Below are 23959 nucleotides of genomic sequence, written 5' to 3' on the forward strand. Positions count from 1 at the left end.
GAGGTTATTTGTCACCACCCGTCCCCGCTGAGCGCCGGGTGCCGTGTCTGAATGTCTGAACCCGCACTGCCCGCACACCCAGCTCCCGGGGTCACACGAGGCGATGCCCCGCACGCTGCAGGACCAGCAGCGCCCAACGCGGTGCCCGACCCCGCACACAGCTCCGCCCCGCCCGCGGTTCCAGAGGGCAGCTCCCATCCGCTCCCCTCCCCTCCCGCAGCACACCTGGCCCGGTGGGAGGGAGCGGCCCTATATCCCGGGAGCCCGGGGAGGGGCTGTATCGGATCAGGGGCTGAGCGGCAGCGGTGCAGGTACGGCGCACAGCCGCCTTCGGGGCGCGTTTCGGCGCTTTCCGTGCTTTTATTTCAGTTCTTTCGGCTTTTCCTGTTTCCGTTGTTCCTTCCTTCCATCCCTTCCCTCCCTCCCGCTCAGTGCGGTGCTGGGCTGCTGCCTTCTGCTTTGCTCTAAGAAGCTCTCACCATTCCCCCCTCCATTCGCCCGCGGCCTGCCGAGGACTCCCGCTGTTGTTTGCTGCTCCTGCGGTGCTCGTAGGGTGGGGGATTGCAATGGCTGTGCTGCTCCTCGGCCGTGGTCTCAGTGCTGCTGTGGGCAGTGTTTGTGTGGGAGCTGTGCTGCAGGGGGCAGCCCCCGGTGCTGCAGTTGTTGATGGAATAAGGCTGTGTAACACAGCCCGCCAGGGAGACCTGCCTGCAGGAATGTGGGCAGCAGGAGGAATGCGGGCTGCAGCTCCAGAGATGGTCTCATGTTCCCGTAACTCATCCCAAGCATTCCTGGGATTAGCCAACACCGGCTATTTTTGGACAGGCCTCCTCTGGAGGTGCAGCCCCGCTGTGAGCCCCACCGGGGGGAGCTGGGCTGGAGCTCCTGGAGGGGAGGAGGGGATCCTCCGAGGGGAAGGGGGGAGCAGCTGGAGCAGAGATTCCGCTCTGCAACCACTTCTCCTTCCCTGGGACCCTCCCAGAAATGCTTGATGCTGTTTGCTGCTGAGCTCCCGATGGCTCTCACTGGGGTGTGCTGCCCCTCCTAGGGCACCCGCTGCCCCCAGTCCCAGTGCAGACCCCCGCAGCTGTGCAGCTCTGTGTCTGCAGGCAAAGCACCCTGTGACCGTGGTGTCTGTGTTGCTGAGCTCAGCAGCTCCCCGTGCTGGTCGGGGCAATCACGGAGCAGCCCCACAGTCCTTAGGCCGGGTGTGCTGAGCTCTGCAGGTCGGGCTGTCTCTTCCTTGTTGACAGCATCCCAGGGCTCACGTGTCGGGTGTGTTGTGTTGGGTCCCAGCTCAGACGTCTGTCCCAAGGAACCACACCAGGTTGCTGAGGAGGATTCTGTCCCACACGTGTGGGGCTCTGTGTGGTGCAGCACCGTGGTGCCCGCAGGCCACGCTCTGCCCACGTGCGGGCATTATTGCCTGCCCAGGGTGTGCCCGCTGCAGCACTGCCCGGGGTGGCTGATTTCTGTTTCCCCCAGCAGCAGCTTTGTTCCCTGCTGGTTCCATGCAGACCCAGAGCAGTGCTGGTAGGGCGTCCTGGTGCCCTGGGAAGTGATGTGGGCAGCTCTGGGGGCTGCAGGGCCCGGGCTGAGCAACTGCTTCCATCATGGGAGGGCGGGAGCTGCCTGGAGGTGGAACATCAGCTGCATCCAGCACAGGGAACACGAGAGGCTCGGTGCAGGGCTGTGGGGAGCGGCTGTGCGCTCCTGGAAGTGCTGCAGGCCCCGACTGGTGCGTGCTGCACGTTCCTGCTGTGCCTGCTGGAATTACATCCAGCCCGAAGTGCGGGCGCTGACTGAGCCAGGCAGCTCCACTTCCCGGGGGGGATCCAATCTGTGCTAGGCTGGGCTCGTGGTTCTGACCTGGGATGACTCTTCCCTTCTATTGAACAAGCTCTCCCTCCCGGCCTGCTGTGCTCCTGGTGCCTGCACTGCTGGGCAGGTGGGGCTGGGGATGTGGGTCTGCTCAGCTGTGAGCCCACCCTGCTGGGGCAGAGGTGACCTCGGGTGCCGCCGGGCATCGATCGTCACCGCAGCCACAATTAGTCACCGCTGCCAGACATGACGGAGCGGAGCCCCCGCCCACGGAGCAACGTGTCTGCTCCATAATCCTCTGACTCCGTGGTTAATCAGCCAGAGATAGCAGGGCCAATTAGTCAGGCGTTCAGGCCAGGTGCAGGAAAGGGCCAATGTTTTGGGAGGTGTGTGGTGGTGTTTGTGTTACGTGCTGCCCTGCAGGATGTGGGGCAGCCCTGAGCTCATGGCCATGACGTCTTCTGGATTCCCCCAGCAGCGCATGAGGTGCATGAATGAGGATCTCCGTTGAATTTGCTGGCAGCTGCTATTGCTGCCCGTTCCTGGTGCAGCTGCTAGGATCAGAGATCCCCCCTTCCCAGGGGCTGCTACTGCATTTCACTCCGTACCAGGAAATGAGCACTAATGCATCTTTTCAGGCTGCCAAATCCTGGATAGCACAGCGATCGTCCCTGCCCGCTCCCTGCCATGGACTGCGGGTGGTGCAGAAGCAGGACAGGCCCTTTCCTGCACTGCTTTGTGCTCCCGCTCACAGTTTCTGCTGCAGCTGGCCCTTCCCGCAGCACGCCTCATCTAACACTGCTCTCCTGCATTCCTCAGATTCCTCTTCTGCTGGAGCTGTGGGCTGAGCAGGAGCCCCGGCTCCTTGGGCCAACGTGGGAGCAGCAGCAGCAGCAGGAGGAGGAGGGTCGGTGCTCAGCCATGTCTCAGGTCATCCACAGCCACGTGCTGCGCGTGGGGCAGAGTGTGTGCGTCCCATCGCAGGAGGGCACCCAGCGCCTGCCCGCCCCGTGCTCCTACTACTCAACGGATGCCTGGGCTGAGCCCGGTGCTGTGCGCTGCACTGCAGCCCCGCTGCCCACCCGGGGGCTGCAGGGAGGTCACCCCGCACCGCAGGAGCCATCCCCGCAGCGGGAGGATGCGGGCACCGAGCCCAGCGCCCAACTCGGGTCGCCCATCTTGGACATCTCCATAGAGAACCTCAACCGGATGATCCTGGAGCTCGACCCCAGCTTCCAGCCGCTCTCCTGCCAGCTGAAGAAGGACGCAGCTGTGCCTGCTGCCCGGGGGGACGCTGCTGGCACCCCAAGGCACGACGTGGAGGCAGCAGGTGGGTGGGGGCTGTGGGCTCCCACCTCGGCCTTGGGCTGAGGATGAGGATGGTGTGGGTGCAGCCCTGTCCTCAGTGGGACCTGTGTCACACCGGTGTGTGATGGGAAGGAGGAGGGGCTGGGTGCCCACTCACCCCCAGAACGTCACATCTCACTCAGTGGGACTCCAGAGCAACCAGGGAGAGCAGCCTTTAATCCTGGCTGATATTTGCTTCCTTATATTTGGAGGAGGCGCTTCCCATGAGGAATGGGATGTGTCACACTCAGGAAGCTCCTGGCCCACGTCACTGCCAGCAGTGAGTGCAGATGGGCAGTGACACAGCTGACCCCACAGAGCCCCATTCCTGCAGGAACACAGTGGAGCCCTGGAGCCAGATTCCCAAAGCCCTGGGCTGAGGTGCTGCTCATTGCACATGCACAGCCCGCTCCTGCTCGCACACCAGGCTGCTGCACACCAGCAGTTCTGCAGTGCATCGTCTACAGCCGGGTGCTGTGCTGCTCCCAACCCCAGGGCTCTGCCCACATCTGTGCCGTGCTGGGGGCTCTGTGCTGCACGCTGATGCTGCAGGCGGTGGCTGTGTGATGCTGTGCAGGGAAATGTGCTGCTGTGGGAGCACGTGGCTGCTGTGTGCTGAGAGCAGGAGGCAGCTGGGCTGCACAGTGCCCAGCTGCAGCCTTAAAGCCAGAATGCCATGGAAATCTGCTTGCAGCCCTCCTTCCAGAGATCATATCCATCATATCCTGCCCTTCGTGCCTAAGGGTGTGGGAAGACCAGTTCTCCCTGGTTTCTTTTGGGAACTCCTGTGTGTGCTGTGGGGTTGGGAGAGGATGAGGGGTTTGTGCTGAGCCTCAGCTGGGCAGCAAGGAGCCAGGATTGGGTGCACAGGGTGCGGTGTGTGGGCACAGCACGGGGCTTGGGCGTTCCCCATGCGGCTGTGCCTCGTGCGGTGCCGATGGGAGGGGTGGCCTTGCAGATAAGGGCTGTGGCAAAGTGCACGCTGGGCCCTTTGCTCCTCATGCTACCACTTTGGGCAGTGAGGTGGGCAGCAGTGCTGCTGGATGGGGAAAGCTGGCACCGTGTGGGACCGAGCGGCTGGCAGCCCGGCTCTGTGCTTGGTGGGCAAAGCCTCGCTTTGGCTTCATTTTGTCTTAGCCTACACAGAAAAAGAACTGCTTCATTGCTGCACTGCAGTGCAGGCAGCACCCACCCCTCGGGCTCCATCTCCTCCCCAGCAGGCGGGCAGCTCCACACCGACCCCGCGGCACTTTCCAAACCATTTGCACACCCTCCTTTGTGCCTGAGGTGCCGCTCGGCTCCTGCAAACCAGGCAGGGCTGGCAGGAGGCTGCTTGCGCCCAGAGGCACGTGGGAAGGCTTTGCTCTTCTCTGATGGGAAACACAATGTGGGTTTTGATGCTCTACGTGGCAGGAGGGTTTCCATCATGGCACCGCCTGGGAGCGGGGCTGGTTCCCGCTGGTGCTGGCAGGGAGCAGCCCTTGAGCCCACCCCGTGCTCCTGCTGCCACTCCTTGGTGCTGAGCCTCATGCCAAGATCCTGAGCAAATATTTGAGGTTTAACCACACCTGATAAGCAGGAGCCTCAGTGGGAGGCACAGAGCTTCTCCAGCCCGGAGCACGAAGGTGTTTCAGTTGCTGTTTCTGTAAAGGAGGATATTTTTCCCTCTTGAGGGACACGCTGACAGGCAGTGCCCGGCCAGCAGGGTTTGTGTGCTGGTGCTTTGAGCAGCACGGTGCACCCCCTGCCCACACCTCGCTGGGAGCGCAGCCACGCTGCATGACGGCTCCCCTGTCTGCAGTGCACGGCTCAGAAGGGCTGGGCACGGTGCAGGAGCTGAGGACAAAGCTGGGCATGTTCAGAGCAAGGCGCCTGGAGGGGGAGGTGAAGCACGGCCCCAACCCGCTGCCTGCTGCTGCAGGCTCTGCTGGCTCAGCCCAGAGTGCCAGCGTGTTCAGGGATGCAGAAGGAAACGTGGGTGGAAATCCACCGCCCGCAGTGCGCAGCCCCTTCCCGGGGGGGTCGTGCAGCTCAGGTGGCTGCTCCGTGTTGTGTGCCCCAACTGCAAAGACTGAGCAAGCAAAGAGGTGAGGAGGTGCAGCCCCACCCTGCTGGGGAGCCTCGGACTGAGGAGGGACCATATGGATGGACCAGCCCCCCCCAGCCTGATGTGATGGATGGCTTTCCCTTGAGTCAGGCACAAACAGCTGCTGCAGGGAGCACCCATGGCAGGCCCTGGCACGTGGCGTGCAGTGCTGGCGGGTCAGGGTGGCTGCATGTAAACCCTCCTCCAGCTGTCAGCACCGGGGTTGGGGTTACCCAACAGGCACTGGATTGTAACGGCCCTTCTCTTTCTGCCTCCAGACATTAAGTACATCGAGATGACACCAACCAGAGCCAAGTGCACCGAGGTGCTGCAGGGCTCCCCCAGCCCTTTCTCCAGGTCTCCCCAGAGCAGTGGCCTTCTGTCCCACCCAGCAGCACCCAGAGGACATTGCACCAATGGCAGCGTGGTGTTCTCCAGCCCCGCACGGCCCGGCAGCCCCCACTCTGCCCTCCTGGGCTGCGCCGTGTCCGAGAGCATCGCCGTGCCCCTTCCCCGTGCCGGGCAGAGCATCTCCCCCCGCGCATCACCGGGTGCCGACCAGCTGCTGAAACCCGTGCAGGCAGTGAGGGCACAGCAGAGGGGCAGCGAGGTGTCCCTGCTCTCCATGAGCCCCGGCTCCGACACCAGTTACGTCTTTGGGAGGTGAGCACAGCCCTGTGCTGGTGGTGGGGGCAGACGGGGTACCCTGATCCCACTGTTCCAGCTATTATCCCTTAGGGTGGGAGTGATGGCAGTGGGGTGGGGTGGGCTGTGGGCAGATACGTGCACAGTGCCCCAGCCCTGCAGCCCTTCCTGATGCCTCCCTTCTTTCCTCCTCCTGCAGCAGCACCCACTCACTCCACACCAGCGACCCCGATGCCGCCTGCCCATCCCCCCCCATCTCCATGGGCAGCCCCCAGGCATCATCACCTGGCTCCAGGACTCGTTCTGGAGAAGCTCTGTGCCCCCCACAGCCCCCCGCAGCCAGCCCTGTCCCACCCAGCCTCTCCCTGAAGGGCCAGGCCAGCAGCTGCCCACCTTCCATCCTCCCTGACGTCCCGGTGCTGCTGGTCAATGGGTGCTTGGAGCCAGGCGGGGTACCCCTCCCCGGGTTGAGCACAGACCCCCCAGCTCCTGCACAGCCCAGCCCAGGGCTCAGCACCCTGAACAACGCACTGTCAGCACCTGCGCTCACCTGCGTCCCTGACAGTAAGTGCTCTGTGTCATGGTTTTGAGCTATAGGACAGCTCTTGGGGGGGAGTTCATCTATGGGGGATGGAGGCGAGGAACGCGGGGTCCATGCTGGAGCTGGGGGACCGCAGGGCATCCCCATGGCATGCAGCTCCTTGTTTGGGGAGGTTGGGGGGGACCAGCAATGCTCTGGTCCCACTAGAGGTGCAGATGCACTCATTGATGGCAGCTGAAAGTGAGGGCTGTAGTTCTTTCGGTTCATACTGGTGTGGGGCCTGGAGCTGGGGGAGGAGGATGGGGTTCCCATTTGCTGTGGAGGACATTAAAGGTACCGAGGTCTGTGAGGTCCCTTATTCAGGAGCAGACAATGGGGCCGTTGTGCTCCGGGGAGATCAGCAGAGGCAGCTCTGCAGGCATGGGGGTTTAATTGGGATTCTCGTGGGAAAAGCGGGAGAGCTCTGTGGGTCAGCAGGAGGGAGCCATCCCCCACCAGGGCTCTGCCCCTCACAGGGGTTGGGGTCCCCAGCTCTGCTCACCTCCCCTGCAGGTCCCCTCCGGGCCGGGCAGCCCACCATGAAGTTCGTGATGGACACCTCAAAGTTCTGGTTCAAGCCCACCATGAGCAGGGACCGAGGTGAGGATGGGCACCTGGGGCAGCCCTGTGCCTGGGGTGGGGGACCTCGCTGCACTGGGCTGAGCCCCACTGTGCCCCACAGCCATCCAGCTGCTGCAGGACCGGGAGCCGGGCGCGTTCCTGGTGCGGGACAGCACGTCGTACCGCGGCTCCTTCGGGCTGGCCATGAAGGTTCCCGGCGCTCCAGGTGGGGGCCCGGCAGGGGGGATGGGGGTGTCACCAAACCCAACAGCCTTGTGGTGCTGACAGCCCCCTCTGTGTCACCCAAAGGCGATGACAGCAGCGACCTCGTCCGGCATTTCCTCATCGAGTCCTCGGCCAAAGGGGTGCACCTGCGGGGCGCCAGCGAGGAGCTGTACTTCGGTAAGGATGGAGCCGGCACCGCCGCGATGCCCCCCAGCCCCCTCCCCTTTGTGCCCCCTCCCCTTTGTGCCCCCTCCCCTTTGTGCCCCCTCCTCCTGCACTCCCTGGGGCAGGTGTGGGGGCTGAGCTCTGATCTGCTGGGTGCTGCAGGGAGCCTGCCTGCCTTCGTGTACCAGCACGCCATCACCCCGCTGGCACTGCCCTGCGCGCTGCGCATCCCCACCCAAGGTAGGTGTGAGCGCGGTGCTCCTGCAGCCCCCCCTCGTGTCCCAGCCCACGCTGCACTGCTCTGTACAGCAGAGTTCAGCCCACTCCAAGCAGTGAGCATGGAACAGCCCAACCCACGGCACTGCTGCTCCTTCTGTGCCCCACGCAGATCTCACGGATGGAGATGACAGCCCCGACTGCGGCCCCGACCCCACGCAGCCCCTGCTGAAAAGATCTGCAGGTGAGTGCAGAGCGGTGCTGAGCTGTGGGCGTGCTGGAGGGCAGCTCTAGAGGTCCCGAGGCAGATGCTGACCCCAAAGTTCCTCCAGTTTTTAAGGCCCTCTCTCTATTGCCTTCACTCAAGGCACCGAATGGGGGGGTCCCAGGGGAGGGATGGGATGCGGGGGCTGTTTGGAGCCATCGCTGGGTTCCTCTGAGGGCCCCGGGGGTGGGAGGGGGGGGCTGTGGGGGGGAGCGGGGCCGGGGCAGCGCTGGTGTCACCGAGCGGTCACTGCTGGAAAGTCTGAACAACGAGTTGGCAAATGGGAAAGTTCAGGCTGACCAGGAGCAGCACAGCCAGCCCCAAATGGGGCGTCTTCGGCTGGCCATAAGCTGTCAGCTGGCCTGGGGGGCTTCTGCTTTTCATTACTAGAAGTATGCAATAAACAGAAAGGGGGAAGAAAAACAAGCCAGATCTGACATTTAGAAACCAGAAATGAAACATTTTGACTTTTAAAACAATGAGCACAAAGCATCTGAGTAAACTGGAATGCACATTCACAAAGAATTTCCGCGTCCCCCCAATCTCTCGTTGTCAGCAGAACTGAACCTGACCCAGCAGCATCCTGGGGGGGGGGGAAGGGAGCACGGGGTCTGCAGGGATGCAGTGGGATGCCATAGGGATGCAGTGGGATGCCATAGGGATGCAGTGGGATGCCATAGGGATGCTGTGGGGTGCTGTAGGGATGCAGTGGATGCTGACCCTGCTGTGTGCTCTCCCTGCAGAGTGCAACGCGCTGTACCTGGGCTCGGTGAGCACAGAGACGCTGGCGGGAGCCCCGGCTGTGCAGAAGGCCACATCCTGCACCCTGGAGTTGGATCCACTGCCCACCCCCACCCTGGTTCGCCTGAGAGCATCGGAGCAGGGCGTCACACTGACGGACGTGCAGAGGAGGTCAGGGCTCAGGGCTGTCTGCAGCTCCCTGCGTTGCAGTGCTCCGTGTGTTCCGCAGCACAGAGCTGTGTTGCAGCCCGGGATGGGCTGGCTCTGTGCTCCCAGTGCAGTGGGTGGCGGTGTTCTGGCGGTGCTGGGATGTGTGTAGGGCTGGGACCCCAGAACCCCCGTGGTGCCCCCTGCCCTGACGCTGTGCCCCCTCCCCACAGGGTGTTCTTCAGGCGGCACTACCCACTGACTGCCATCCGGTTCTGCGGGATGGACCCCGAGGGCAGGAAGTGAGTGTGGGGTACGGGGGGGGGGCCAGGTGGGTGAGAGTTGCTGTGCTGAGCTGACCCTGAAATGTTCTCCTTCCCTTTAGGTGGCAGAAGTACTGCAAAGCCTCCAGGTGAGAGCCTGACCCCAGTGCAGAGCCCATGTTTGGAAATGGGGGGCTAAGGTGGGAGGGGGGGGGGGGTCCGACCTCACTGCTCAGGGGAGGTGAAGGGCTCAGCTGTGTGCCCCCAGATGGGACCCCCGCTCAGCCCCTGCCTCCACCCGGGCACAGGCAGCAGCGTGGCTCTTCCTCTCCTCCTTGGAGGACGCAGCTCTGCCAGAACACTTCTCTCGGCCGCTTCCCTTTCCAGCGAACGTGACTGGGGTTTGGGCCAAGGAGGGGATGGATGGAGTGGGATCGGTGCCGTTTGGAGCGGGTCCCTCTGCAGCTCAGCGCCTCTCCCTTTCCTTTTCCAAAGAATCTTCGGCTTCGTGGCTAAAAGCCAGATGGATTCGGAGAACCTTTGCCACCTGTTTGCCGAGTACGACCCGGTGCAGCCGGCAGCGCTTGTCCTCGACCTCATCGCCAAGCTGCTGCCCGCCCCGTAGCGCCCGGCCGCTGCCACCTGCTGGGACAGGACGGGTGTGCCGAGCCCCATCCCTGCAGCCACAGCCCTGTGCCCCCTCCCCATGGCGAGGGGGAGGTCTGGGGGTCCCTGGTAGCAGAAGGTGGTGGCGGAGCTGCACGCACGGCTCAGCTGTGCCCAACGCCTCCAAATCCTTCTGCCCTTTCTGCAAAGCTGTCCCAGAGCACCGCGACCTCCTCGCACCACCACAGGCTGAGAAATAAAGGCCGATGTTTTCCCGACGGTGAAACATTGGGGTTTGGAAGGAACTGGGACACGTTTGGGCCGGAGCCCCGGCTGACGTCAATGGGCTCAGCCCTGCAGCGCTGGGTCTGCACGGACCCTCCTCCCCCCACACTGCTCTCATTCTGGACTCTGTGCCACGCGGCCCTCTGGGGGGGTCAATAAATCAGCGCATTGTTTATCTCACTGCAGTGATTTGGCAACTGAAATGCAGCACTTTGCTGCCCGCGGTGCTCAGCCCCGTCCTGCAGCACGCTGTCCAGCTGTCGGCCAGGAGCCACGAAGGAGGGCTGAGCACCACTCAGCTGTTCTCATTAAGCAACGCCTAATTGCAGCAGCGGCTGCTTGCGGGCTGCAAGATGCCATCCCTGGGACCGGCCCCGCATGACCCGCAGGCAGCGCTGCTGCAGCTCCTCGGGTTTGTGGCAGCGCCGCCCTGAGCTCGGGGAGCACAATCCAAAAGACTTTGGCTCTGAGCAGCTCCGGGGGGAGCTCTGCCGGCGCCTCCCAGCCGGGCCCCCCCCACCCAAACAGCTCCGGCTTGCAGCGCTCGCCAGCAAAGCGGGGGCTGATGTGCACGGAGGGGGATGGCTGCTGCCTCCCTCCAGCCCGGCCGGGAGCGGCTCCAGGCAGCGCTGCCCGCAGTGGGAGTTCTGCGTTTGCTGAAATCCCTTTTCCAGGGAAGCTCTGGGGGGGGGGAATTGAGCCCGAACCTCCCGCGTTTAGGAGAAAACAAACAATTCCCTGCGATGCTGCCAGGACCCGACCTGTCACCGGGACACAGACGGGACATGGGGGTGGCACAGCACTGCCCAAAAGCACCCGCACATTGTGCCCCGAGCATCAGCATGGGAGGTGCCCATGTGGGCATCCCATCCCTGTACGGCCCGAGTCTGGAGGGAAAAGGAACGCGGCCATTAAACGCAGCAAAAGCTTTTGCTTTTCTTTTTGCTTTTAACGATACAAAGCTTCAAGTTTACTGTTAAAAGGAAGGATGGTGCTACGCAGAGTCTGAGCCATGGGGACCTCCGGAGGGAACAAGGACCGAAGCAGGGCGGAAAAGAGATGGTGGGGTCATGGCGGAGTCATGGCGGGGTCACGGTGGGGTCGCGGTGGGGGGGCCTCATGCTGCTACACAGCAATGTGCAACTGCAGCGGCACAGCGGTGAGCAGCGCTGACCCTGCAGGACCCCCACCCTGCGCTCAGCCCCACACCTGCTGCCATTCCACACCCAAAGGACACGGAAACCCGTCCTGTTTGCGCCCCATCTGGGGACCAGAGGGCAGCAACCAGAGCGGGGGGTGCCGGGGGGGGCGGGGGGGGCTCAGCCCAGGGCACCAAGTGAACCATCCCACCGATGATGGATTTAAATACTACAAATGCGGGGAGGCGGTGGGGTCTGGGGCTGCACCAGGAAGAGCTGATGCTGTTGGTGCCCCACCCCGGGGTGAAGGTCCTTATTGCTCATTGCGGCCCCCACCCCACGCACATGAGGGCAGGTGACGGCTGGCAGCAGCTGGGGGTCGCTCCCCTCCCTGCCCACACAGCCGGGGGGGCCGAGGCACTTCTTGTGCTGCGCGCTCGGGGCGGGCGTGGGGAAGGCACTGCAGGGGGCTGCACCAGGTGCTTGCAGGCAGGGAGGGGCACAGCACCGCTTTCTCCTTTATGCATCTCCACCAAAACAGCCTGAAAGCAGCCCTGCTGGCACCCGGGCAGTGTCTGTCTGTCTGTCCGCACCAGGCTCTGTGCGGGGCGGGGATGCCACCAGCAGTGCTGGGTGGTGGTCACAGCGCTGGGGTGGCACGGTGCCGCGCGCTGTGGGCAGAGCAGAGCAGTGATGGGGGGCACGCGGGGGTCCCGCGGCGCCAGGAGCTGCCCAGCAGATGTGTCCCCTCTCCTCCACGGCCCCGGCGGGCGGCCCGGCCATGCTCACGCTCACATGCTGTCTGTTGGCTGGTGGCAATCCAAGTCCCCCTTCAGCTCCAGGAAGCCCGGCAGCTTCACCCCTGTCTTGCGGTCCACACACCAGCACTTGCCCCGCTGCCCATCCAGCGCCGGGTGACACTAAAGGGGGGCACAGCCTCAGTGAGTCCATGGAGCCGGGACAGCCCCGGGGGCTTCTGCAGCTCCCACTGAAACCCAGCGCCCGCCGCACCCCCAGCCCTGCAGAGCCTTGCAGCCCCCCGCCCTGCCCACCTGCTTGGGGTGGAAGTTGCCGTTGCGGTCGCAGTTGGGGATGGGGATGACGTAGAGGTCCTCGTGTGTCCGTGTCTGTGAGGCCGCCAGTCGCTCCAGCGCGCGGTGCAGCTCGCTCTGACACGAGCCCTGTGCCTGCGGGGAGGGGGTGCTGAGCTCACGGCAGGGCACTGCGCGTCCCCCCCACCCCACAGCCCCACCATCTGCCAGCCCCTCTCCTGCCCCGCTGCCCCCCAGTGCTCACGATGGGCCGGGTCTCCTCGCGGTGATGTGGGCTCCCGCTGCTGCGCATCTTATTGCCATTGTTGACGCGCTTCGCCTGCTGCTTCTGCAGGCACTTGCGGTCGTGGATGCTGCAGGGGCTGAAGCTGTTGTTGGGGTGCTCGATCTCCTCCTTCTCTGCAAGGGCACAGCAGGGCTCAGCACTGCAGGGCAGCCCCCAGTGCTCCCCCCACGCAACGCCCCATCCCCGGCCCAGCATTGGGCTGAGACCCTTCACAGCACAGGGAAAGGCTCTCAGGAACTCTTACTGCTCATTCACAGTTTGTTTCCATGTGGCTGTTATTGCAGGGTTGCAATTCACGCCTGGCACATGGCAGAGCACTGGGCTGTGCCCTGCCAGCCCCGTGCAGACACACATCACCGAGCCCTGGGGGGGTGGTGACCCCAGGACACACAGAACACCGGCCAGCCCCTGGAGCCCCCAGAACTGCAGTGGGGCCGGGGCTGCGGGGCCCCACCAGGCTCTGCTCGGGGCACACAGCTTCAGCCCCCCCACCCCCCTTCCGGGACATGAAAGCAAGGATTCCAGGAATAGGACAGTCCACCTCCTGCTGGCCGGCCTGGGGGGGCGGCGCTTGGCATCCCCGCCTGCGCCCACACGGAGCCAAACTGCAATCCCAGATGTTGGCAGCTGGGAGGGAGCGTCATGAGACCGGGGCTGCTCGGTCTGCAGTGGGCTGCAGGTCCCTCTGCCTCCAGGCCCAGCGATGCCTTTATACCATGCACCACTCTTGCTGCTGCAGGCAGGGGTCCGATGCTGTGGTACCGGTGCCTGGAGAAGGGCTGGGCACCGTGTACCAGGTGGTGGCTCCTGGCTGCAGAGGGTCACCGAGCAGCTCCCGGTGCCCGGGTAAAGTTCACAGCGCATCTGGCCGGCAAACCTTCTCCATCACTGTAATATTTGCTTTTTGTTTAATCTGTCCTTTTTTTTCCAGGAAGCAGCTCATGCCCTTGACATTTGAAACACAAACTTGACATCCCACTGCAGCACAACTCCAAGACCCCTGGCAGCCCCGTTCACCGTGTCACATCCCTGTGGCACTGCACCATCCCCATGGCGATGTGTCACGTCCCGTGGCACCGTGCTGCAGCCGCAGGGACTCAGCTGGGGAAGCTGCTCCTCAGGGACACCTGGCACTGCTGGGGCCACCACCGTCAGGTCCCAGCACTGCTCCCATGGAGGGGGATACAGGCACAGAGTGGCACTGCTCCGCACCACAGCCCAGCACAGGACCAGAACTCCCTGCTCCCAGCCAGGCCTCCCTCCCCCTTCCAGCCGCTGTCAGTGTCAAATCTCTCTGTTAAATAAAACCAGATGCCAGTAACATTTTCCTGAGGTCCCCAGGAGCGCGGTGCCTCTGGGCAGCACGGCGGCGCTCCGTCGGCACCAGCACTGCGCTCCCCACCGCGGGCCCCGGCTCCAGGCCCCCTCCCCGCTGCAGGATGGCTGCGGTTCAGGGCGAGCTCCCACCCGGCCGAGGAGCCTCTCGCCTTCCTGCTGCTGGCAGCGCTCCTGCACTGAGCTGGGCGGCAGAAACTCCTTCAAGTGGAGCACAAAGATCTGGGAAAAGCAAATTCCTCAGAGCCAGGAAGGAGACCTGGAGCTCGCTCTGCGCCGGCCTTGCGCCACCAGCAGCATCACGGGGGCTGCAAAGAGAGTGGCACAGAGAGGAAACCCCACTGCTGGGCTTGGGGTGCTGTCTCGGGAGGTCAGGGGGTTCCGCCTGGCCCGAGGACAGCAGCTGATATAAGCAAGTCATTCAGCGTCGCCTTCAATTAGCGGGAGCCACAAATGAGGTTAGTCACATGCTGAGCGAGTGATTCATGGCACCGCGCTCCAGCGGGAGCAGAGCCCCGAGGCAGGGAGCGGAGCCCCGGGATGGCGTCTGCAGGACGGGGACAGCAGCGCCGGCCGCACACTGAGCCTGGGGTCAGCTCAGGGACCCCATCCACGCCCCCACAGCCCCAGTGACACCACTGGGATGGGCAAGAGCCGGTGCTGGCAGCTTCCACGGAGTCACTTTCATGCTCGAGGCAGTGCCCGCGGGATCAGGCACAGTGGGGTGGGGGCAATGCAGCTGCAGCCTCTGCCCCACTGCTCCAGCAGCACTGGGTGCAGGGCAGTGCCCCGTCCTGCCCCATAGGCTGCCCCAGGAGCAAGGCTCATGGCCACCCGCTGTCCCCTCCTGCCACCTGAGGCTCTGCCAGCCAGGCACATGATCCCAGGGCCACCCACAGCCTCAGTGTGACCAAACCAGCGCAGGAAGCAAAGGAAAAAGCTGCAGCTCCATTTCCTAAAGGCTCTGGGAAAAAATGCTGTGTTTCACAGGGCAAAGCCAAAACCAACAGGGCTTGGCAGCCCGGCGCAGCTGTGGGCCAGGGAGCGCAGACAGCTCCTGCAGGATGTGGGCTGAGGACAGACGGGCAGCACAGGGGGACCCCCGGCAGCACCGCACCAAGTGCTCACAGCCAATGCCTGTCTGGGGAGGGGAGGTCAGGGGGACCCTCACAAAGGGCCTTTGGCACCAGTGGTGGGACACAGCAGGGAGATGGGACATCCCCTGCCCTGGGAGTCCCAGGTGATGCTGCACAGGAATCCTGGCAGAGGGACACCCCGTACCCCAATGGCAGGGACACGGGGCAGCCGGGCAGAGCCCGCAGCAGTAGGACCACAGCCCCAGGGCTTCCCTGGCCCCACTGCCACTCCTGGATGCAGAGCTGAGGCCAGAGCCCCACACGGAACACATCGACCTGTCTGCGAGGGAAGCAGGTGCCCCACAGCCTCCTTCCTGCTTCCTCCCAGCCGGCAGCATCCCCAGGAGTGCAGCACCGGTGTCACCAGGGCACGACAGGAGCTGCTCCGCCAGCTCTGCACTGTGCCCGCAGCCCTGCACAGCCGGACCCTGCCTGGCCCAGGGGCTGCACGGTGCCTCCGCTGTGCCAGGAGCGGGTGAGGATGCACAGATGTGACCCCGTGGAGCCTGACCGTGACTGTCACGCTGCGAGCAGGTGGGGGTTGTCTGCAGGTGCTCCTCTGGCACCCAATGGCAGCACTGTCACGCCGCACAACCCATCCCCGCTCCCCGCTCCTTCAGGCTGCCCATCCCGCAGCAGCCCCCCCGAGCTTCACCCCACTCTGCTCTCCGCAACCGACTGCGGGTGGCACAAATCCCCCCCGACCCCATCCCGCCCCCCGCCCTACCTGGTGGCTGCAGACTCTCCTGGATGGCCTCGACGTCGGCCAGATCGGTGCAGACGCCCTGCCCGTGCATGAGGGTGTGCAGCGGCCGTGGCACTCCTCGGGGCGGGTAGCAGCGCAGCCCGGCCCCGCAGCGCGCCGTGTACACCCCGCAGGCGGTGCCCCGGCCGAGCGCGCAGGTCGCGCAGCAGCCGCAGCCCGGCTCCCGCACCAGCTCGGCGCAGCCCTGCGGGGCCTTGCAGCGGGCCAGCCGCTCCTCCGAGCACGGCGGGCACTGGATCGCCTCCTCGCCGCCGCCCCCCGGCCCCGCCGCCGCCGCCGCCGCCGCCGCCGCCGCCAGCAGCAGCACGGCGGCCCCGCGCATGGCGGCCCCGCGCCGCTCCGCTCGGCGTCGGGCAGGCGGCGGGCGCGGGGCGGCGGCGGCGGCCGCTTTATGCGGCCCTGATGGCCACACCTCCCGCAGCCACCGGGGCCACCGGCGGAGCCGCCCCCGTCACCGCGGGGCTCCGGCAGCGGGCGGCGCGGGCACCGGGAGAGCTCCGCCGCCCCGACCTCCCCGGTGCCGCCCGGGGGTCCCCATCGTCCCGCAGCCCTCGTGCCCGCGGTCCCTGCACTACTTCCCCCCTACGGCCTCAGCCCGCGCTGCCCCGCAGCCGTCACAAGTCCTGTGTGCTGCCCAGTGCTCAGCCACTGGGACGGACTGGGATAATGGGGATGGGGTAGAGTGGGAAGGGATGGACTGGGACGGAGTGGTGTGAACGGGGATGTGATGGACAGGGATTGATTGGGGTGTGATGGGATGGAAGAGATAAACTGGAACGAGATTGGGATGAATTGGGATGGGATGGGATGGGATGGGATGGGATGGGATGGGATGGGATGGGATGGGATGGGATGGGATGGGATGGGATGGGATGGGATGGGATGGGATGGGATGGGATGGGATGGCTGGGATGTATTGGGATGGAGATGGACGGGTTGAGATGGAAAGGACTGGGGCGGATTGGGATGGATTAGAATTCAGTAGGGTGGACTGGGATAGACTGGGAGGCTGCACCGTGCGGGACGGCAGCTGGAGCCCAGGGCCGAGCACGGACCGAGCCCCGGGGCTGCCCCGGTCCCCAGCGCCCCGCAGCGCCCAAAGCTGCGAACTGCGGTGGGGGGGGGGCAGCGGGACTGAGCTGCGGGGCGGTGCGTGCACCGCGGGGAGAACAGGGAGGCACAGCGTGCGGGGCTACGGCCTTCAGCCCGGGGGGCAGGGAACCACAGAACACAGAACACAGAACCACCCGGAGCTGGGAGGGACCCACAGGGAGCACTGAGTCCAATTCCAGCTCCACACAGCAGCACCCAAACCAAACCCAGCGTCTGCGAGTGGTGTCCCAGCACTGTGAGCTCACCCGTGTTCCCCGTGGGGTGAGCGCAGCCTGCCGAGCACAGGCACACCGCATGGGGCTTCATCCACCCCCCAACGGACCCGACGGAGCAGTGGGAGCTGTGACAGTGCTCTGCGCCACGCCAGAGCAATTAATGGTCATTAGGCACTCGGCCATCTGCTGTGGCTCTACCGCAGGCTGAGCCTCGCAGGCAGGATGTGGCAGGAGCTCCGTGTGCCACCAGCTCAGCGTGGCTCAGAGGGACCAAACACCATTTGTTTCATTTGCCCTCCGTGTACAGACAGCGGCAGGGAGGTGCCGAGCAGTGACATAAGACACCTCTGCTCAGCGCCTGCAGCCTGGCTGTGCTCAGAAGGGGCTGAACCCACCGCAGCCCCCTGCGCTCACCTCCCACCCTGCTCTCACTGCAGCGCCATTCTGGATGCTCCCAGAGCTCCTTCCATCCCCACACCATGAGCAGGGCAGCACCAGCCGGGGGAGGGATGAGGGCAGGGCTGGTGCCCCCCATGCTCCCCAGATCCCTCCTCCCCTCATAGCAGAGCAGGGGGGCCCGCAGCCCACAGCCCCTGCCCTGCCTGGCACAGCCACAGGACACACGGTGGCCGTGACTCAGGGCAGAGGCGCCAGCCTTGACACAGTGCCTGAACCAGGGCCAAACCCAAACAGGTGCCCGGCCCCGCGGCAGCCGCAGCTCCTTATCAGACCTTGGCAGCGCCTGCTGGGGAGGCTGTTGTGTCTGCAGGGCCGGAGGGAGCAGGCACACGGAGAGCAGGGATGTGTGAGCTGTGCAGCCCCGGGGGCTGCTCCCCATCTCTGCCAGGCATGGGGCCTCCAGGTCCCCAGTTCCAGCACCTTCCTGCCCCATGAAGAAGGCAGGTGTACCCCACGGCCATGCAGCCACCACACCGAGACGCTCGGTGCAGCAGGGGACCCCAAGCTCCCAGCTCTGGATCTTTGGTGTTCCACTATCCCCCTATGACACTCAGCAGCTCCAAAGCCATCACAGCACCTCAGAGGGGCTGTGTGTTCCAGCAATGCAGTGTTGAGGGACAGAAGGTATCTCAGAGAGGGCTGCAGCCCCCCCAGTTGAGGGCAGCTCTTAGGCAGGCTCTGATGGAGCAGGGGGTCATGGGCTGCATGCATCCGTGGTGGGACGCTGCTCCTTGCTGTGCCAGTGCCCTGCTCCCAGCCAGCCCCTTCCCGCACTCCCTCATGGTTTCACTCCCATTTCCAGGCAGCATCTCCTCCTCCAGACCCCTCTCCCTGACCTGGCTCCCTTCCCAGAGCTCCCATGTGCACTCGCTGCCCCTGCCCCGCACCCTCACTGTGAGCACTCAGCCCCGTGCTGGATGCAGCCTGCGGGGGGTGCTGGGGGGGTGAGGGGGCGTGTCGGGGTCCACCATGATAACAGCGGGGGCTGCGCCAAGGCATCGGGAGCAGCCGGCACAGACGAGCGGGATGAGCCAGACCCCCGTATCCTCGGCACCCCAGGGCTGCAGCATGAGGCCGGGGGGTTCCCCACGCCTCCTCCCTGCGCTCTGCATCCTCTCAGTGCTGGCCGGACTTCTGCCCCATGGCACGGCCCAGTGGTTCTACCCATTGGGCTCTGAAGACACCACTCCACAGCCCGGCACCAGCCCTGCAACCCCCACACTGCCCACCCTGGGTGGGGAGAAAGGTAGGTGCGCACCCCAAGCTCCCGGATCTGGTGAGGAGGGGACACTGCCATGCAGTGTGAGCAGAGAGCACCTTGCTGCCCACATCCCCATCCCGCAGGTGCTGCTGACACAGAGTCCATGAAGAAGCTGCCGCTGAGCAAACCCCCATTGGGAACAGCCTCAAGGAGACGTGAGTCCTCGGCCAGGACCAAGGGCCAGGGCCATGCCCTGCTGCGCACACGAGCCCAGGTGCCCATCCCTGGCAGGAGCTGCATCCCAGGCCCCCCATCCCCACCCTGAGCCCCCAGCCCATGTCAGGCCCGCTCTGCATCCTTGCCCTTATCAGCACTGGCACAGCACAGCCACAACAGTGCATCCCACGCTGGGCTCCATCCTTGGAAATGCTTTCCCCCCTCTGCCCCTTGGAGAGGAGACCCCAATGCCCCTGCACAGCTCAGAGGGTGCAGCACCCCCTGAACCCCCTTGGCTGCGTGCTGAGCTCTGCCTCTCTGCCTTAGCACAACCACCCCACGTCCACCCCGCAGATCTTTGAGGGCAGCGCGGATGAAGAGGAGTTCCTGCAGATCAAGGTGCAGGGGGAGAATGGGGGGGAGGCTGGGGAGCAGCTGGGCACGGGGGCACAGAGCGAGGATGGGGCTGCAGGGGTCTCACGCTCGGTGCTCCTGTCTCCTACACAGACCACACCGAAGGGGCCGCCCCTGCGTGTGCCCTCAGACCCTGGGCTGGATGTGACCCTGCAGGTGAGGGGGGATTTGGCACCGGAGCCCCCCATCCCCCATCCCCACAGCTCACAGCTTTCTCCCCTCCAGATACACAACAGCTCCAACTGCATCTGCCCTGCGCGCCCCGGCCCTCCCGGCCCCAAGGTATGGAGGGTGGTGCTGAGGAGGGGACAGGGGGCTTGGGGATCTGCAGGGAGAGACCCCAGGGCTCTGTTCACCTTTTTTGCTCTGGACTTGGATTCTTGCTTTGGAGTGTGCATTGTAGGGATGGCCCCACTGTCCTGCAGCACAGGGCAGGAGCCAGGCTCCATCTTCATCCCAACAGGGAGAGAAAGGCGACCGTGGGTTCCCTGGGGAGCGGGGCCAGCCAGGGCTGTCTGGGGAGAGAGGAAGGACAGGCAGCCCGGGGCAGCCGGGTCACCAGGGGCCTCGGGGCCCCCCCGGACCACCAGGACCTCCAGGGCCACCAGGACCACCGGGTGCTGGGGGAGCCAGGAGTCCATCAGCACCCGCAGCGCTCCCAAAGCAATCAGAGAGAGAGGTGAGAGGTGGAGAGGGGGCATCTGGTGTGGGAGGCATGAGTGGGTGATGGAGGGATGGGGGGGTGATGCCGGAATGGGTGGGAGGTGCTGGAGCTGCTGTGGGGTCCATCCGCATCCAGACCTGCAGGGATGAGCAGGGCAGGGACACAGAGCTGCAGGGGTGGGTAGGGGGTGCACAGGACACAATGCTGCCATTCACCAACGCCACTCTCTTCTCTCTCGTCAACCCCAACAGCTGGGAGCAGCCAGCCCCACTGGGAAACCAGGACCCCCCGGTGCCCCAGGGCTGCCCGGCCCCCCCGGCCCACCCGGCTACCCAGGCCATGAAGGCTCTCCAGGGCTCCCCGGGCGGGAGGGGAAGCCTGGACCCCCCGGCCCACCGGGGGCTGTGGGGCCACCAGGATTCCCAGGGAATGAAGGAGCTCCAGGATCCCCAGGCTTGGCTGGGCCCGATGGCCCCCCGGGGGCACCAGGACTCCCGGGCACACAGGGACCCCCTGGGGCACCCGGGCACGAAGGGCCTCCTGGCCCCCCAGGACCTGCATCATTCCCTGGCAAACCAGGGCTCCGAGGGGAGCCAGGATTCCCAGGATTAAAAGTAAGGAGGGGTCTCGTGTTGGGTTCCAGCCTTTCCACCCACAGACCCCAGGGGGTGGGATGGGGCAACAGGATGCATTCAGCTCCATGCTCTGCTGCTGCGGGGCCCTGGGGAGGCATGAGACTCATTGCCCCATGTGCTGCATCCCGGCAGGGTGACAAGGGTGAGCAAGGGCTGCCGGGCATGCCGGGGAGCCCTGGCCGCACCGGGGAGATGGGAGCGCCAGGGATGCCCGGTCCTATGGGACCACCAGGGCCACCGGGGGACTACAGGGTGAGTACGGGGCTGGGGGTGCTCAGGGTGGTCGCAGTGCCCAGCGCTCACCCTGCACATCCCATCGTCCCAGTGTGAAACACGCCATGCTGGGCACCATGGAGCGGCTGGACCACCAGGTCCCAAGGTGAGCAGAGCAATGGGCACCGGGTTTGGGGTGCTCATGGGGCTGGGATGGCCTGCAATGGGGTGTCTATGAGACTGCTCTGCTTTCTTCCAGGGTGAAAAGGGAGATCCAGGAGAGCGGGTTTGTAGGGGATGTTGCATGGGGGGAGCTTGGGGTGGGGGGGAGTGGGTGAGTTGTACCATCTCCTGCTGCACACCGGGCATGTGCCCTTCCCCTCCACCCTGACCCTGCCTCACTGTGCCCCCCAGGGCTGCTGCTATGGGGAGCCCGGCTGCAAACCAGGCCACCTCCCGTTCCCCGGCCCTGGCAGCCAGTCCAGCACCTGGTACCAACTGGTGAGTCCTGGGGTGGGGGGCGACGTAGGGGCAGGAGGAGCTCAGCCTCCATCTGCTCGTGCTCTGCCTGCAGCACAGCAAGGAGGAGCCGGATATCTACGGAGCAATCGTTCCCCACGTGAGAGATTGCACATAGAGCCACGCACCCCAGGAGCGGCACCAAACTGCCCCAAACCTCCACACTGCTCTTCCTGCAGGGTCCCCGAGGTCCCCCCGGCCCCCCCGGTCCCCCCGGTCCCCCTGGACCACCAGGACTCCTCTACCTCAATGTAAGGCCGTGCACAGGCAGCACACCTCTGTGCCGCAGTGCACACGTGTGTGAGTGTGCACAGTGCAAGGTTTTCCCCCCGTGCATCCTCCCTTCTCTGCTCACAGCGGGTGTACCCCATACGTGGACAGCAGCCCTGCAAGCAGCCGGTAAGCTCGCTGTCCCCTCCCTGCGGGCTGTCACCGCCGTGCACTTGTGTCCCAGCAGCAGTAACGGCCCCGTTTGCATTCACAGGCAGCGGCCAGCGCAGCCTGGGCAGTGGGTAAGGGGCTCTACGGGTATTTGGGTGAACTCCTGCCTCCCTGGAAGCGCCTTTTGCAAAGCTTCGTGCCCTTACACCAGGGCCGTGGGGTTGTCCCGGTGTCCCCGTGGTGTTGGGGTGCCCCGTGACCCCAACCCTGCCCCTAAACCCAACCCCGACCCAACGCCAGTCCTACCTTTAACCCAAAGCTTCTCCAGATGCTGATATTCCCCACCCAGAGCCCATGGAGCCCAGCGCCGACCTCCAGGTGCGTGGGAGGCTGTGCCCACAGGTTACCCCCAATGTGTACAGGGGGGTACACATTGCCCTGCTCCCCCTGGGCAGGGGGGGTCAGCTGGGCCCTGACCCCCCTCCTTGTCCCTCCCAGCGCCAAACGTGGGTGTTCAGGTCGAAGGAGCAGATGCTGAAGTCCAGCAGTGCCATCCCTGAGGGCAGCCTGGTCTACGTGCGGGAGGGGAGCAGCGCCTTCCTGCGCACCCCCCGGGGCTGGAGCAGGCTGCTGGTACCGTGATGGGATGAGGGGGGGAAGAGGGGACATACTGTGTCCGGTCCCACCTAACTGCCCTTCTGCAGCTGGAGGACTCGGAGTCGCTCTTTGCGGGTGACGACCCCTCCGCCGCCACGCCACGGTACCAGGTGAGGCAAAGGGACGGACCCCCGTGGGGGGGGGGGCGCCCCTGGGACTGCCCTCCCCTCTCCGTGCAGGAGGCAAAGCAGGCACGGACGCGAGGTCCCAACACGGAGCCACCCCCGGGGGTCCAGGCGGACTCACTGGTGAGCAGAGGGATGGAGGTGGCACCAGGAGACCCCGGGTGACGGCGGACGCACCCCGGGCACTGAGGCTGCCGTCCCCAGGTGTCCCCACTATTGCAGGTCCTGAAGGAGGATGGAGCTGTGCTGCCCAGCATCCCACCGACCACCGCTGCCCCCAGGATGCCCTCTGTAAGCGCTGCCCCATTTCCTGGCCCCTTCCAACCCCACCGTGGGTCTGCATAGGAACAGAGATCAATGCTGTCCCCGCAGCTCCGCCTGGTGGCCCTGAACGTGCCCCTCTCCGGGGACATGAGCGGCATCCGCGGTGCCGACCTGCAGTGCTACCGGCAGTCCCAGGAGGCTCAGCTCTACGGCACCTTCCGGGCCTTCCTGTCGGCCCCCAGCCAGGACCTGGCCTCCATCGTCAAGAGGACGGACAGGACCCTCCCCATCGTCAACCTGAAGGCAGGCGGCTTTATCCCCCGGGGTCAGCCGTCCCCCCAGGCAGCACGGGCTCTCCCATACGAACCCGGAGCCGTTGCATTGGGGACGGCGGGCTTTGAGGAACGCTCGTCCCCCATCCCCAGCTCAGTGCCCCCCCCGTGTCCGCAGGGCCAGCTGCTGGCTCGCTCCTGGAGCTCCCTCCTGCAGAGCCAGCCTGGAGCCGCCCTGCGGAGCCCCATATACACCTTCAATGGGCGCAACGTGCTGGCTGATGCCCTCTGGTGAGTCCCGGCCCTTCACACCCACGGCTTCACACGAAGGGTGGCAGCTCGGGGGTTGCTCCCCGTCACCCCGTCTCCTCCCGCAGGCCCCGCAGGTTGGCATGGCACGGATCCACGCCGCGGGGCGGCCACGCGCAGCGCCGGGACTGTCAGGGCTGGCGGAGCTCCGGCCCCGGGGAGGGTCTGGCGGCTCCGCTGGGTCCGGGCCGGCTGCTGGTCGGGCAGCGCCACAACTGCTCCGAGGCGCTGGCGGTGCTGTGCGTGGAGGTGGCCTTCCCGTACCGACACATGTGGTGACCGACCCCCGGGGTTGGGGGGGGGGGGGGGCTGCGATGGGAACAGCGGGACGTCCAGCGCCCCTCCATCCAGCAGCGCCCGCGGGCACGATTCGGACACAAATAAAGGATGATAAATGGCTGCAGATCGGGGCAACGTTCCAACGCGCAGCTTCACTTTGGTGCGTTTGGGATGGCGCCGAACGGCACCAAACGGCACCAAATGGCACCAAACGGCACCGCCATGCGGGATGAGCACCACGAGCCCGGGATGTGCGGACGGCGTGGGGCGGGGACGGGACTGGGATGGGATGGGATGGGGTTGGGATGCTGCCGTGGGGCTGAGGATGGCGGTTGGGGGGGCACTGTCCCGCACGC

The 23959-nt window shown here is 65.2% G+C and overlaps 3 protein-coding genes across 5 annotated transcripts; 2 read left to right on the forward strand and 1 right to left on the reverse strand.

Annotated features, from left to right (window-relative positions):
• The first annotated feature begins 215 nt into the window (after positions 1 to 215).
• TNS4 (tensin 4) lies at positions 216 to 10599 on the forward strand. The gene is made up of 13 exons (XM_072356638.1): positions 216 to 311; positions 2641 to 3151; positions 5533 to 5917; positions 6099 to 6463; positions 6993 to 7079; positions 7162 to 7266; positions 7350 to 7442; positions 7593 to 7670; positions 7819 to 7890; positions 8655 to 8823; positions 9033 to 9101; positions 9185 to 9211; positions 9558 to 10599. Exons 2-13 carry the CDS (start codon positions 2743 to 2745, stop codon positions 9685 to 9687), a joined length of 1989 nt encoding a protein of 662 aa, XP_072212739.1. The 5' UTR covers positions 216 to 311; positions 2641 to 2742; the 3' UTR covers positions 9688 to 10599.
• A 272-nt stretch (positions 10600 to 10871) lies between these two features.
• On the reverse strand, positions 10872 to 16014 carry IGFBP4 (insulin like growth factor binding protein 4). Its single transcript, XM_072356569.1, has 4 exons — positions 15629 to 16014; positions 12389 to 12543; positions 12145 to 12279; positions 10872 to 12012 (listed from the first exon to the last, which is right to left on the reverse strand). The coding sequence occupies exons 1-4, from the start codon at positions 15987 to 15989 to the stop codon at positions 11884 to 11886; spliced, it is 780 nt and encodes a 259-aa protein (XP_072212670.1). The 5' UTR covers positions 15990 to 16014; the 3' UTR covers positions 10872 to 11883.
• A 2416-nt stretch (positions 16015 to 18430) lies between these two features.
• Positions 18431 to 23719, forward strand: LOC140262339 (uncharacterized). Of its 3 annotated transcripts, none has more exons than XM_072356631.1 (22): positions 18431 to 18700; positions 18799 to 18929; positions 19199 to 19270; positions 19379 to 19441; positions 19511 to 19567; positions 19749 to 19964; positions 20201 to 20563; positions 20717 to 20836; positions 20910 to 20963; positions 21057 to 21083; positions 21212 to 21298; positions 21372 to 21416; positions 21496 to 21567; positions 21674 to 21715; positions 21801 to 21828; positions 22017 to 22075; positions 22196 to 22330; positions 22402 to 22602; positions 22684 to 22770; positions 22852 to 23046; positions 23194 to 23306; positions 23393 to 23719. In XM_072356631.1, exons 1-22 carry the CDS (start codon positions 18481 to 18483, stop codon positions 23601 to 23603), a joined length of 2598 nt encoding a protein of 865 aa, XP_072212732.1. In that variant the 5' UTR covers positions 18431 to 18480; the 3' UTR covers positions 23604 to 23719. The 3 variants fall into 3 exon arrangements, with proteins under 3 accessions (XP_072212732.1, XP_072212734.1, XP_072212733.1); XM_072356633.1 differs by having other exon boundaries at positions 22702 to 22770; XM_072356632.1 differs by having other exon boundaries at positions 22026 to 22075.
• Positions 23720 to 23959: the final 240 nt, after the last annotated feature.

This window comes from Excalfactoria chinensis, chromosome 24 (assembly GCF_039878825.1).
Source record: "Excalfactoria chinensis isolate bCotChi1 chromosome 24, bCotChi1.hap2, whole genome shotgun sequence".
In the NCBI taxonomy this organism is placed as follows: domain Eukaryota; kingdom Metazoa; phylum Chordata; class Aves; order Galliformes; family Phasianidae; genus Excalfactoria; species Excalfactoria chinensis.